The sequence below is a fragment of the Tenrec ecaudatus genome, chromosome 2 (assembly GCF_050624435.1).
Source record: "Tenrec ecaudatus isolate mTenEca1 chromosome 2, mTenEca1.hap1, whole genome shotgun sequence".
In the NCBI taxonomy this organism is placed as follows: Eukaryota; Metazoa; Chordata; class Mammalia; order Afrosoricida; family Tenrecidae; genus Tenrec; species Tenrec ecaudatus.
In genome coordinates, this window is record NC_134531.1 from 199,761,304 (window position 1) to 199,776,337 (window position 15,034).

Here is a 15,034-nt window from a genome sequence, read left to right on the forward strand (position 1 = left end):
GAGGGTTTCTGACTCTGTAACTCTTCATGGAATCAGAAAGCCTAGTCTTTCTGCTGTGGAGTGGCTGATGGTTTTAAATTGCTAACCACTTGTGGTCAGCAGTCCAACATATAACCACTACACCACTACCAATCCATAATACACAAATGGATTTCACATATAGGTCGTCTTACTTTCAGGCCCCATTGTTAGTATGTTGGCAAAAATTATAGGATTTATTCAAGGCCCTTACTTTGTAGCTCACATAAACTGTAGCCAACAATTATCAGTACCAAGTGGAAGAGAAGGAATAACAGACATGAGCTGACTCCAGGGGAAATCAGTCTCATTGATTTTGGAGGTCTGAACTATGGACTGTGCAGACAGGCAGAGTGCTGGCTATCAGAACAAACTCAACTGCAAGGGTACTGCTGTATCAATCCCAGGATCTTGGCAGAGGTAGTGACTGGGTAAGAGCGGATCTGGCTCACTGTAAATGAAGCTATATTAAAGCTGTTATAGCCCCGTCAAAAGTGTGCATGCTCTGAGTGCAGATTGCGTTTCAGGTGGCTAATTTCAACATCACAACAACTGTAAGATCTCTCACTCTCCAGGTTAGAGTTACACCTCGTTTCTTGGCTCCGCACGAGAAAGACTTCACGCCGAAGTCTGGCTCGTTATCCAAATGAATTTAATGAGAGTTAACAGAAGTTTCAGGTGTTAGGCAGCATCCATAGGATTCCTTTCGAACATGCGGCCAGGCAGAGACTGCTCAGGGTCACGCAAAGATCTCTCTCCCAAGTTCTCCTCCAAAAAAGACCTGTCTCAAGTTCTCTCCCCAGTTCCTTCCCCAGTTCCTCTTCTCTCCCCCTGGCTCCTGCCTTTTCAAGGATTGCAAGGGGAGGCATGGTGAATGACCCCAGATCGACCCCACTGGCTGAATTGCAATCACCTGGCCCTGGTGGGCCTATCCAGGATTAGCGCCCATCCATGCCCACCGGCGGAAAGCCTGGGCCTCTGAGCATGTGCAGTATGCTGCCCTTTGTTGTTGTGCTTGGCTCTCTTGGGCATGCGTCAATGGACATCCCATCCCTGCCTATCTGCCTAACACAACGTCAGAAGTGCTCAGGACCAACCAGAATGGAGGATAGAAAGATCCCTAGGGAGTCCTGTTCCTAGAGAAGGACATTACGCTTGTAAAGTAGAGGGGCAGCAAAATATAGGAAGAGCCGTGACAAGATTAACACAATGGCTGCAACAATGCGCTCAAATATATGAGCAATTGTGAGAATGGTACAGGACCAGGCAGTGTTGTGTTTTCTTGAAAAATGGGATCCATATGAGTCAAACTGAAAGAACAGCACTCAGTAACAACACATTGCGCGCTTATTCATCCAAAGTAGCAAGAGATTGCCATTGGTAAATGTCATTCAAACCACAGCTCCGATCTTACCCCCTAGAAGTACTTCGTTACTTGTAGGTACCAGAAGTTCTATTTTGATGGTTTTTGAATTTATGAGTGCAGTTTCTTTTTTTTAAAGTAAGGGCTAGAGAGTTAGAAACGACACCATCAGAAATGTATAGACCTAGATGGAGGATATGTCAAGAAACAATAAGTAACAAGTTTGAGCTTTTAGTTTTATAAATGTTTCTGTTATTGTGTTGTAAAGCCTTAAAATTATTATATATATCATTCTACATATATTAAATTATTTATAATTTGTTGGATAATTTTCAACTACTACAATGGCAAAATTGGTCTATTTTTAGTATGTTGTTTTCTAGCATAAATTTTATGCTTTATATATACTACAACCCCATTGTTATCTCTTGAATAATTAAAAAAAGAGACAGATAGAAGGGAAAATGAATATGTAATTATAAATATATGCAAACCATTTTGGGAGGAGTAGGTTAATATCATATAAAATTGAAGATATTCTTACATAACAACCTAGCATTATGTCCAGGAATAAATCCAGATTATACATGAATATAAAATTGAGCACATTATGAAAAAGAAAAGAAATACCACACCCCACCACCAATATTGAAATATATTTTACATGGAGGTATCAAAAAGTCCATGAAAAAAATAGAATTAAGAAACATTGATGGGGATGGAGAAATGTTGCCACCAGACAGCAAGCTGTTGAAGACCTTGGCAACTACTGGAGCAGTTCCACTTCCTGCAGTGAGAAAATCAACTTAAAAGCCAAGTATTCCCACGTTTCTTAAGTTGGAGAGCAACAACGCCTGCCCACAGACTTCTCTTGGTCATTGAACTGTGGTATGAGCTGTGTCTGTAAACCTTGCTTCCCCTTAGTGTAACCAATTGTTCCCTGCTCCTGAGGCAACCCAACCAGTCAATCCTCTTACCTTCTTGGACTTTGGGAGCCCCAAATAGATGCCAGAGTACATGGGCAGCTTGGTACAGGCATTCTCATATCAGTACTCAAGCGGTATCTTACCTTTACTTTTCTTCTTCTTTTTTCCTTTTTTTGTTCTCCAACGTCTCCCTCACTTATTATTATCATTACTTTTGTTTTATTCTCTTTATTCTTTCCCACAATTTTATCACATACCCATCTCTCTCCACTTTTCTCCATTTCACCATCATACATCTCTGGCTCTTAATAGACCTACCTCAAGTTACTATACAGACATAACTACCTCTATATGACCCATTAGCTCACACACTTCATTAGTTGTACCACAATGCTAAGAAAACAGACGTCAACCACAGTGTCTCAGAAAGTCAAGAAGAAGAAACTAAATCACCGCCACATTACTCAAATCCAATGGAGTATTATTTGAAAGCTACACTGGAACTACCAAAAACAGAATTCAGAAGAATGATGCCTGTGTACTTTCAAGAGATGTAGGAAATGTTCATGTAGGCAGTGGATGAAATTGAAAAACTTAAACTCAACTAATTTTTCTTCAAGCTTAAAGATTCATAACAATACTTAAATCAAAAGAAACTCCAGCATCTAAATAATAGGGTAATAGAATTAGACTACCTAATAAACAACCTGAGGAATAGAGTGGAAAAAAGGAAAATTGAATCAGGAAGCTTTGAGACAGTAATTATGATGACAATTGAAAAGAGAAACAATCAACAGCAAAAAGTGTGAAGGAATCCAAAGAAAGGATGAGAAAGATGTAGGACATCATCAAGAGAAACAACTTACAATTTCCCTGAGATCTCAAGACAAGAAGAAACCAAAAATATTTTCAGAGAAAATAGTATGAGAAATCGTGGAAGAAAATGTCTCCAGTATCACAAAGAAGGAGAAAATAACTATTCAAGAAGCTCAGAGAATCAAGACATATCATAATCCAACTCTTAAATTTCAAGAATAGGGGAGACTTCTGAAAGTAGCTAGTGGAAGAAGAACCATCACTTACAAAGTAAGACTCATAAAGATAAGCTCATTACTCTCAACAAAAGCTAAACAGGCAAGAAGACAGTGGAGTGACATATATAAAATTCTTTTGAAAAAAATTTTCATAGCAAGGATCCTATACCATGAAAAATTAGCCCTCAAATACAAAGAAGAAATAAATTATAAACTAAAATAATTCATAAAAACAACTCCTGCTATTGCAAAAATATTAACTAGATCACTATGGGCAAAGAATCAACAACAGTGGTAGACAAGCTTAAGAATACCCTCATATCACAACACCTCTCAGAAACAAATACGATAAAAGCAGCACTCAAACAACACAGAAAAGCAGGCAAAGAAAACAAAACCCAGACACAGAAAAATGACAGCAACTTACCTGTATATGCCAAAGACACAAATGTCAGTAGATTAAATGCACCAACAAAAAGACAGAGTAGCAGACTACTTTATATTACTTATAAGAGATACACTTTAAAATCAAAGTTTAATATTAAAGGTTGATTAAAAATCTCCTAAAACAATGACAACAATTAAAGAGCATAAATTACAATATTAGTTTCTGAAAAAACTAGGATTTAAAGCAAATATTATGATGAGAGAGAAAAATGGACCGTACAGAATAATTTGAGTAATAATACACTGGGAACATGTAACTATAATATACATATACACATCCAACGAAAGACCCCAGATATGCATCCATCAAATTCTCACAGAGCTCAAAACAGAAATAAACAGTTCTATGATTATAGTAGAAAAATTCAACATACACTCCCAAGAATCATCAGTAAAGAAAATACATTAACTGAAGAATTAAGTAATCTAATCAACCACCCCAACTTTCTATACATATACAAAGCATTTCACCCAAAAATACATTATGCATACTGTCCTATGCACAGGATATATTCCATGATAAAGCACATAAGACCACCAAGCAAGTTTCAACAAATCCAAAAAGTTTGAAATCTTCCAATCCACTTACTCAGATTACAACACAACAGCATGAACATAAAGACAAACACATGGAGACTTAATAAGATGCCACTTAAAAAAGAACAAGGAATATATCAAATAAATAATGGATGATACTGAGGATTGCCTTGAAAAAATTAGAATGATAACACAGCATACCAAAACTTGGGATTCCCCAACAGCAGTTATTAGAGGACCATTTATAGCAATCTATGCACACATAAAAAAGAGGATAATCCAAAATCAACACCTTAAAACAGCATTTCTAACAACTAGAACAAGGGCAACAATATAAATCCTCTACAATAAAAGAAATCATAAAAATAAGAGCAATATGTAAACATTGAACCAATAGGTAATATGATAAATAAAAAAGCAGCCAAGAGACTTAATGGCACATTACATAGAGATGTTACTTTGAAAAGTAAGGTATGCCTGGCTCAAGCCTTGTTATTCTCAATTCTCATATGTATGTGAAAGTTGGTCATTGAATATGGAAGATCAAATATGAATCAATTAATTTGAATTATAGTGCTGATGAAGAATATTGAAAGCACTAAAGACTGCCAAAGGAAAAAAATCTATCTTGGAACAAGTACATGCAGAATACTTCTTAAAAGCAAAGATGGCATCACTTCATCTCATGTACTTAGTACAGGTTGTCTGGAGAAACCAGTTCATGAAGAAGGACTTGATGCTTGGTAAATAGAGAGACATTGAAAAACGATAAGGCCCTTAACAAGATGGATTGACACAGTGGTTGCAATAATGGATCAGATATACCAACTGGAACTTACAAATGAGCAATTGATGGTCTGTTTTATTGTTGGATTTGGCTTTATTGTAGCTGCTGAGAGTGGCCTTCTCCATTGTCTCCCCCCACAGATACAGTCAATTTGACTTTGTGTGTTCAATCTGGAGAAGTCCCCATGGATAGTCACCATTTATGCTATTATTTTTTAAAAGTTGTTTGTGATGTACAAGTTTTGATCTTGGAAAATTCTATCATGTTCTCTACAATTTTCTCTCTAACACCAAGACCATATTTCACAACTATTGTGCTCTCCTTTTTTGTCTAAAGTTTGCATTTCAGTGCGCAGTAATTATCAATGCATCTTGATTGAATGTTTGATAACTTTCAGACTGACAAAGTTGGTATACCATTTCAATTTATTCATCACTAGCAGTAGTGTTAGGAGAAAGTTGGGCCTTTCTACTCTCATAAACAGTTATGGGCTTGGAAACTAACAGGGCTGTTCTACCATGTCCTATACATCGCCTAAATTCCATGACAGTGAGTGAGTGAGCTAGTTAAGTTTCATTGTGCCAACCTGGCCAATAAGCACATGTGGGATTAATAGAAGGCGGAGATATAAATGCTCAGTGAGCCTCGCTTTTCTGGTTGTCTCTTATTCCCTGATGGTCAGACCTGAATGAGCCTTCCTGTGAGAAATCCCTGAGGAGAAACCACATGGACTTACCCTGGTGCAGCCCTTGGTGCTGAAGAAGCTGCGTAGAGACCCTGCCAGTGCTGAGATGCTTACACTGCCACTGAATTTAATCCTCCTGCATTTGGCATCATTGTGTGTGTTTTGTGAGTTTGGGGAGGACTGTGTAGATCAGTGTCAGATATATGGGCTAAATCAGACTTATGGCTTGAACTGGATTGGATTGGGATGCTTTCTGAATGTACAATTACCCTTTATATAAACTATCTCTTATACATATATGAGTTTCTGTGGAATTGTTTCTCTAATCTACCCAGGCTAACACAGTGAGTGACCATTAATGGTTGGTGCACATATTTGAATAATAGTTGTATTACCTAGATTTCCTTGTATGCGAGTAGAAATTATCTCATAACAGACAGCAGTGTAGTTCAGGACAGATCGTGAAGCACCTATTTTGATGATAAATATGGTGTCATATTCTTGAATTTGTCATTCCAGGCCTAGTAAACCATATGACTATGTGACTCAAAGTGGCCAATCCCAGTCCATTTTAGTTTACTAATACCTAAGATATTGATCGTTATAGGACACATCTAAATTTTAAGAACTACCAATTTTCCTAGATTCATACTCATCCAAATTCAGATTATTAATAGAGGCTTGCATTGTTTCTTGTCATTTTTCCTCATGCTCCATTGGCAAATGAAGATCCTGAAAGCTTTATTACATTATTATTGGCAACTCTACTTTGAGAGGACAGTTCCCCCTCAGTAACATTTCTTTAGCCTTCTAACCTGAGAGGCTTTTCCTTAAGTACTGTGTCTGATAGGGTCCTGCTGTTGTTCATAAGATTGTCAATGGCTAATTTGTCAACCGTGGACAACCTATCTTCATAGTGCCGAAACCTGTTAACCTTGGGAACTCTGCTTGTTTTTTAAGACTGGTATGACAGTACAGTATGGCAAACTGACAGGGATAGGGTACCATCCCTAGAAGAAAGCAATTAGTGATTGTGTTCGTCTGAATATTTTAGAGAAACAAATCCACAGAAACTCATGTTTAAGAGAGAGTTTTATATAAATGATGAGGGCACATCAAGAAAACATCAAAAACCCATGCTGCCCAAACCCACAAGTCCAAAATTAACTCATACGTCCAACACCAATCCACAAAGTCCTTCTCCATCTCACTAAACACACACTATGATGCAGACTGCAGGAGGAAAACTGAATCAGTGAATGTGTAAGCATCTCATCACTGACAGGGGTTTCCACATGGCTGCTCCAGCACCCAGGGCTGCATTGGGGTAGGTCCATGTGGCTTCTCCTTGGGAATGTCTTGCAGGAAGTCAGCCTTGCAATCTGAGGCAGGGAACTGCTAAGTCAGCTGCACCCTGGTGCGACCATCACAAAGCAAGAGACCGACAACTAGAAAGGCGAGGCTCGCCCAGGCATTTATCTCTCTGCCCTTCAATTAACCCCAGTTGTGTTTATTGTCAAGGTTGGCACAATACAATAACTCAATATATCCCTTGTCAATCTGGCATCTGTACATAATTCTTTAGCTTCACTATATCAGGCTACTATGAGCTGGTAATGAGTCATGGTGGAATAATGAATTTGGATCTTGCATCTGGTTAGTTGACCTCCTGTTACATTACCTGGAAATCCCAGGAGCCATCATTGGACTGGCAAGCTTGGATTCATCAGACTGATCTCAGATTATTTCATGTCATCAGCCTGTGGTCATCCGATTTCCTCTATCTGCTTCTTGTTTTTTAGACCCTGCAGTTACAGAAGTAAAAAAATAGAAAGCTTCAGTTTATAACACACCCATGAACTTGACTTACTAAATTCTACCACTGTGTATTTGTTGATATAAATCTCTTTCCATATACATACACGTGCAAGAGTTACTACAGAAGTGAAAAACCGATATTTTGGTTAAGAATACTGACAATGGATAGCTCTGAACTATTGGCCATCATAAGGGAATTACCCTCAAAAGAAGAGACATTTTTTAATCATTTCATAAGGGCCTCATACAACTCTTATCACAATCCATACATACATCAATTGTGTAAAGCACATTTGGACATTCGTTACCCTCATCGTTCTCAAAACATTTGCTCTCCACCTAAGACCCTGGCATCATCATGTCCTCATTTCCCCCCTCCCTCCCCACTCCCCCTTCCTTAAGAACCCTTGATAATTTATAAATTTTTATTTTGTCATATCTTGCTCTGTCCCATGTCTCCCTTCACCCCCTTTTTTGTTGTCTGTTTCCCAGAGAGGAGGTCACATGTAGATCCTTGAAATCAGTTCCCCCTTTTCCAGCCCACCCTCCCTGTATCCTCCCAGTGTCGCCACTCAGACCACTGGACCTGAGGGGCTCATCCTTCCTACAGACTCCAAATGGTCCCAGCTCCAACAAGGTCAAGCCCCAGCCAGCCTCCACTGAGGTAAGCCAGAAGCCCCCAGCCCCTCAAGACCCCGTGGGTCTGTGCATACTTATCTTTATGATTCTCCTGCGTTCCAGCAGTGTTGAATTTCCCTCTAAGCAACTCTCCTGGGCTGAATACTGCGGAGTCCCTCTGGTATGTGTTACTTCGTTGCCATCATTCTGAGCATTCTCTGAAGAGACATTTCTTATCCAGTAATTAGTATACATCAATATCTATTTATTGTGGTAGTAAAAATCCAAAATTAGAACAAATTTGAAAATCCACCACAACTTCAGAGCACCTTATAATGTAGTGGAGGTCTCTGTGGTATCTCCATTCGAGTCATATTTTTCCTTTCCCTGAATTTCTATATCTTCCTTCAATCCTCACATAATAAAAAACCTTTGATCCATTCAAAATGCATTTTATTTATTTCCATCATAGCATTTACATAAGGATTCAGTTGGTAACAATTTACATTTCCCAGCAGTGCTTGAGGAAATTTTTTCTTGATTAATGTGAATTAAGTCTTAATTGCTTTCATAGAGGAATAGTTCTTATGCTTTCAGGACTGATTAAGAGATGTTCAGAAAGCGAGTCAAGATTTCTAAGAAGTAAAAATATTTTTAACACCCTTTTCAAAGTACATATCATATTTAAATATAGAACGTTATAATTTTCAAAAATATTTTAATTAATTCTCATCACTCTTTTTATTATTTTGTTGGGAGTGCTCTTTCTGTTGCTGCTAGGTATGATTGAGTCGCATGCATATGAGGTAATAGAAAATACCATGGCTTGGGCCAGGCACACCTTAGTCCTCAAACTTACACCCTTTCTCTTCAGCGCTTTAAGAGGCCTTTTGCATTTGAGTGCCTGACTGCTGCTTCTGTGAGCTCTGATTGTGTGTCCAAGCAAGAGGAAATTCTTTACAAGTTCACGTTCCCCCTGTTTTATCATGATGCTGTCTATTGGAACAGTTGTGAGGATTTTTGTTTCCTTACCCGGAGTTGTAATCTGTATCAAAGGCTGTAGTCATTAATCCTTGTGCAAGTTGGCATCATCTGCACATTCCAGCTTGCTAATAAGTGTTTCTTTATTCCTGGTACCATGTATTTATCACATGGTCCAGTTTCTTTTATTATCTCCCGAGCTTACAAATAATATATAAATATAGTGAAAGGCTACAAACTTGAAATAAAGCTTTCCTGATTTTAACCACTGAGTATTTCAGAGTGAAAAATGAATAAATGTCAGTGAATTTTAGGTGTGTGTGTGTGTGTGTGTGTGTGTGTAATATGAGGTAATAGGGAGGATACTATAATAGAAATATCAAAAAATGATGATACCCATTTCTATTCACAATTAGGCTTTTCAATAATTTCTACTCTGGGTGAAAGTTGTTCCCTTAAATATAATATGGCATAGTGGTTGTATTAGACCTAGTTGACTAGAGAAACAAATCCAGAGACACTCAAGTCCATAAGTCTGACATTAGTCCATAAGTCCCTCTTCAGACTCATGCAGATACAGCAATGATGTAGAATGCAAGAAGGCCACAGGCTAGTGGGTTTTGTGGATAGAGGTTGATGGAAACATGACAGGTCACAGCAGACCACAGGGTGATCAGAAAGTAGAAATGTGAAGAAGGAGAGAGAGAGAGAGACATTCCTAGTGCCTCACCCTTTTATACCATCAAGCAGTGGGCTAGTGCAGGTTGACTAGAGAAACAAGTCCAGAGACAATCATATGTGTGTATGATAGAACTTTATGTTAAAGAGCAATTGTATATTGAGGAAACACTCTAGCCCACTCCAGATCAAGTCCTTAAGTTCAATATTAGCCCATATGTCCAATGTGAGCCCATAAATTCCTCTTTAGACTCATGCAGCACATGCGAAGATGGTAAATGCAGGAAGATCACAGAATGGTGGATGAAAAGTCTTGTTGATGCAGTAACAGTGGAAGCATCTCCAGGGCTATGGCTGCCATGAGCGTGACTCCATGTTGCTTGAGCACATGAAATGTGACATAGAGAGTGCATCCCGTGTCCAGGGAAGAGGAGAATACGTTTCCAGAAGCCTCACAAGAAGGCCACACCCACAAGGAGACACCATCAGGCTGTGACCTGATTAACAGGCCAGACTTTTCCCCTTCATTCTGAATATCGTCAAGTTGACACATGTTTATGTAACTACCACAAACAGTCATCAGGATGAAACTTAATTGACAGATTTGACTCCACCCATACAATTTATACATCTTCAAGTTGACATAAAATTATATAACCACTACAGTGGTTGGCTTTAACTTTTGAATAAAAATCAATGTGTATAAAATGGAAACAAAAATTAATAGCAGCAATTCCTTTAAATGGTTTTGGAATAATAGTACGGTATGCCACACTATTAAGTTAAGCCAGTCTGCATTGTTTAATAACATTTTCTACTGAAAATATAAAAGCCATAAAATTATAAAAGTAAAGTGAATCTACCCACCTGTTCCATGTAGCTTCCTTTTCTGATACACTGCTTATTTAAACTAATCAGAAATAAGGATACTCAATGATTGATCACCATGTGTGTTTTCATTTACATTACATTTTATGTATTCACTTCTGCATGGTGCTATACTATCTTTTTGGTATGGATACTAGAAAACTATTGTGCTTCCACCTTTATTTGTTATCTGTTCTATCTCATTGGATGACTGTGATTTTTCCCAATTTACTAATCTTCATGTCTGGTCTTCAGAATATAGAATAAAAGAATCATCGTAATAGTAAGACTATTATAATTGCAGTGCTGAGTCTCTCATAGTTCTTCGGATGGATCTGTGGGATGCATACGTATGTAAGAATCTTTGGTAGAAAGAAAAGACACAAGTACCAGGGAACAATTCCATTCTCTAGTGCCTAGGATAAAATAATGCAAAGTTGGTCTAGTGCATACATAATGCCTTCATAAGAATATCAAATCCATTTTGGAAACTCAATAGTGTATATTCTTTCTTAATTGCCATTATAGCTCCGTGTTCAATAAAATATAAGTCTTCTGAACAGAATAATAAAGCGGGCAATAAACAAATCAATCAACACGGTCCCCAGTTCATCAGTAGGGCAGTTATATTGATGGGAAATTACCAAGTAATGGATTCACCTGCAGAAATATCAGCAATTTCCAGATGGATAAAATATACTTAGAACAATATACTGTAGAATACCACAAAGGGTAAACACACATTTAGTGCCAGTACATAGAAAAGCATGTCTTTATTCATTTCTAGCAAATAAATAGAAGCTTGTAACCACTTCAACAAAGAGAGTAAGAGCAAATTAGCAAGGGATGTTCACCTGATGAAATTTAATTAAGTTATTACTTTCCACTTTATCACCAATATTGATATTGAATAACTGTCAATTCACACAGTTTTAACTTAGAATATTACTATCCTAACATATTCCACTCGTCCTTTTTTACATTTGCATGGTATATATTAAAATAATGCACAGTAATATTTTATTGGTCCACTGACAGTTGTGTTTTTACTGGATGAGTAATGTATTTATATTAAACTACACACATGTAAATTTAAAGGCTAAATTTAGAGAGGTCTTCTTGAAAATATGTGAATTTCAAATGTTAAGCTAGTTAATCGTATCCTGTTAATAAAAAAAAATCAAAACTCAAAAAATTTTAATCACATTTATTCCAAGGAGTTATTATATATACATATAGGGAGACTATTCTGATTCTTTTAAAAGGAAAAAGGAAAATGATTTAAGATAAGCAAGTAGGAATAAAGCTTATAAAGAAAACCAAGAAGAAAAGAAGATGACATCTTCATTGGATTGTTGAACCAGGTCCTCTTCTTTTTACTGAGATCAAGTGATGTTAGGCTCCTAAACCATTTCTGGCTGAGCCCATAAAACTTGACCTTTCTGTCACTTGCAGCCATGGCACCATTTAAAATTTAAATTGCAAAGCACTCTATTTTTAAAATCAAATTAACTAAGTAATGAATTCTTACTTCTCTCCGCCTTAAGCCCAAAGGAAAAAAGTTTAACTTGGCTAGAAAATTGATGAACAACTTTGAAAGAAAGAGCAGGCTGATGAAACCAGACTAGATGTGTTTTTAGATTCTTGGGTAAGAAAAATAAACTTTGCAATCAAAATAAGGTGTTTGTTACTGTTTTCAGTTGGACACATATTCCCTCACTTCTGATTATGATCCAGTTAAAATGTGGGTGGCTGGGCATCTTCTGACTTTTCTCAGTCTCATGAATGGGATACTTTCACTGCACAATACAAAGGTCATTCTTAGGAGTTCCTAAGCATCTTCTCTTCATTGTTCATCCAGCCAGAGGAGATCATTGTCTTCAACTTAGAAGCCTACATCTGATCTATTAGGTGTTCATGCACCAAATAGCTTACTAGTGTATTAATAATATCAAAGAAGAAAATTTGGGGAAACAAAAAGCCAATCGCCCAATAACACAAATTGTTTAAGTATGAAAATAACTTACAAGAAGATGCAAGAGGAGCATTTGTAGAATTCATTGTAACTCCAATATGGATTTCTGCCAAAATTACCTCTTGATCTATCACTAATACACAGATCCATTCATCAATTTGTTTTGCCAAAAGAAAGTTCCTTTTAATGAAACAATTAAATACTTAAGAAGTAATCTATATTATAATGTAATTATTTTAGTATGTGCTACTTAGTGAGAGAGAGAGAGAATATAGCCACCACCTATAGATGAAAGCAGAGCATAAAATCAATGAATAAAATGATCCATGAAGCAGGAGAGTTATGCATGGGAATTAAAGTGACATTTTGTCTAAACTTCTAATTGACTTCCATTGGTTTTAACCTCAGCAAGTGACAGAACGAAAATATTTTAGATTTAAATATTTTTGCAGAGCATACTTCATGTCCTTGTTCCTTAAGCTATAAATAATAGGGTTCACGGTGGGGGGAACAATAGTATATAATACAGAAACCAGCAAGTCAGAAACAGTGGGGATATTTGCAGATGGTTTCAAATAGGCCACAGCTGCAGCACTGAGAAAAAACGTAACCACGAGCAGGTGAGGAATACAGGTAGAGAAGGCTTTGGACTGACTTCCAGAAGAAGGCATCTTCAGCACAGTAGAGAAAATGTGAATGTAGGAGAGAGCAATGGAAATAAAACAGACAAGACTCAATGCAGAAGTGACAGCAACTGCTCCAACTTCAGCCAAGTAATTGTCAGAGCAAGAAAGTCTGAGCAATTGAGGGATCTCACAAAAGAACTGATGCACTATATTGGATGGCCTGAAGGACAAAGAGAAGGTTGTAGCTGTGTGCAAAATTCCAGAAATCCAGCCACTAAACCACGTATAACTGGCCATCTTGATACAAGTACATCTATTCATTACGACTTCATAGTGCAGAGGGTAGCAAATGGCCACATAGTGGTCATAGGACATCACCGTGAGTAACGCCATCTCAGTGCACGCCAAGAAAATCACAAGGAAGACCTGAAGGATACATCCCCCGAGGGAAATGGTGCTGTTGTGGGTCCAGTTGTCTAGAATGGCATTGGGAAGGGTTACTGAGATATAGCAAAGATCTAAAAGAGATAGTTGCTTGAGAAAGAAGTACATAGGAGTTTGGAGATGTTGGTCAACAGTAGACAGCACAATTATCAGGAAATTGCCAATAATGGACACTAGAAAAAATAGTAAAAATACCATACCAGTAAGGATCTGCTGCCACCACACTTCAGAAAATTCCATGAGTTGAAATGTCATAAAAAATGTGTGATTTGGCCCCTTTGCTCTAGGATAGAAAAAGAAGATGATTTGGTAGATAATGCTTTTTTTTTTCCATCCTAAATGTGTTTATTTTAAATCCTTTAAGTCGTTCACATCCCTGAAATGAAGAGGATCATTTTAATGTCCTATAAGGGTAAATAAAAAAGTATTGCCGTAAAACCATAGAAACTTTTATTAAACAAGAAATTAAAAAGTGTGAAGTTGTTTCTTGACATGTCCTCTTTCTTAATCCATGCATTTCTGAAGGCTTTGTTTCTTTTCCGTAAGCTCTCCCAAACGGTTTTCAGATCTGTGATTGACACCACATCAAAATGGGAGGCGTGCTCGTTACCACCCTTCAGGCACTCCTGTCAGGCTCTGCTTTAGTGGCCTTTGAGCCGTGGGCAGTCCAGGGCTTTAAGGTTGATAAGTTAAAGCTTCTCAACAAAATCCTCATAGGAAAATCCCTGTAAACCTTCAAAGAATGAACAATTGCATTGTGGTGGGAAAAAAAAATCCTTGGGACAACTTTCCTGCTTTAATGTAGTTTTCAATTTTCTTAAATTTTTTTCATGATTGCCTTGTATGCTTTGAAGATCTTTCAAAATGATAATTTTGAGCTAAAAACAAAGTACTTTCTGTAACTGTCTAAGCTGACCTCTCTGTTTCACATTAGACTGGTTCAGTAGATTGCCATGGACGACACCGTTGTGAGTGAACTTTGCTACTTTAAAAGCACCTTCATGAGACTGAGGGAAGTACAGAGAAAACGGAATTGGGTGCAAATAGAACCAACTGGATGACAACCTGTGGGAAGTATGGAATAAACTAGAGCTTAAAAGCAATGAACAAAGTGATCCCTAAAATACAGAGTTGTGCATGGAAGTAAATGAGGCATTTTGCCCAAATACCCAATTGCTTCCATTGACTTTCATCTCAGCAAATACTACACAATATTTGGGATTTAAATAT

At 37.5% G+C, this 15,034-nt stretch overlaps 1 protein-coding gene across 1 annotated transcript; it reads right to left on the minus strand.

Moving 5' to 3' along the window:
* Positions 1-13,138: 13,138 nt before the first annotated feature.
* Positions 13,139-14,044, minus strand: LOC142440395 (olfactory receptor 14A16-like). The gene has a single exon (XM_075542847.1). The coding sequence runs from the start codon at positions 14,042-14,044 to the stop codon at positions 13,139-13,141; it is 906 nt and encodes a 301-aa protein (XP_075398962.1).
* Positions 14,045-15,034: the final 990 nt, after the last annotated feature.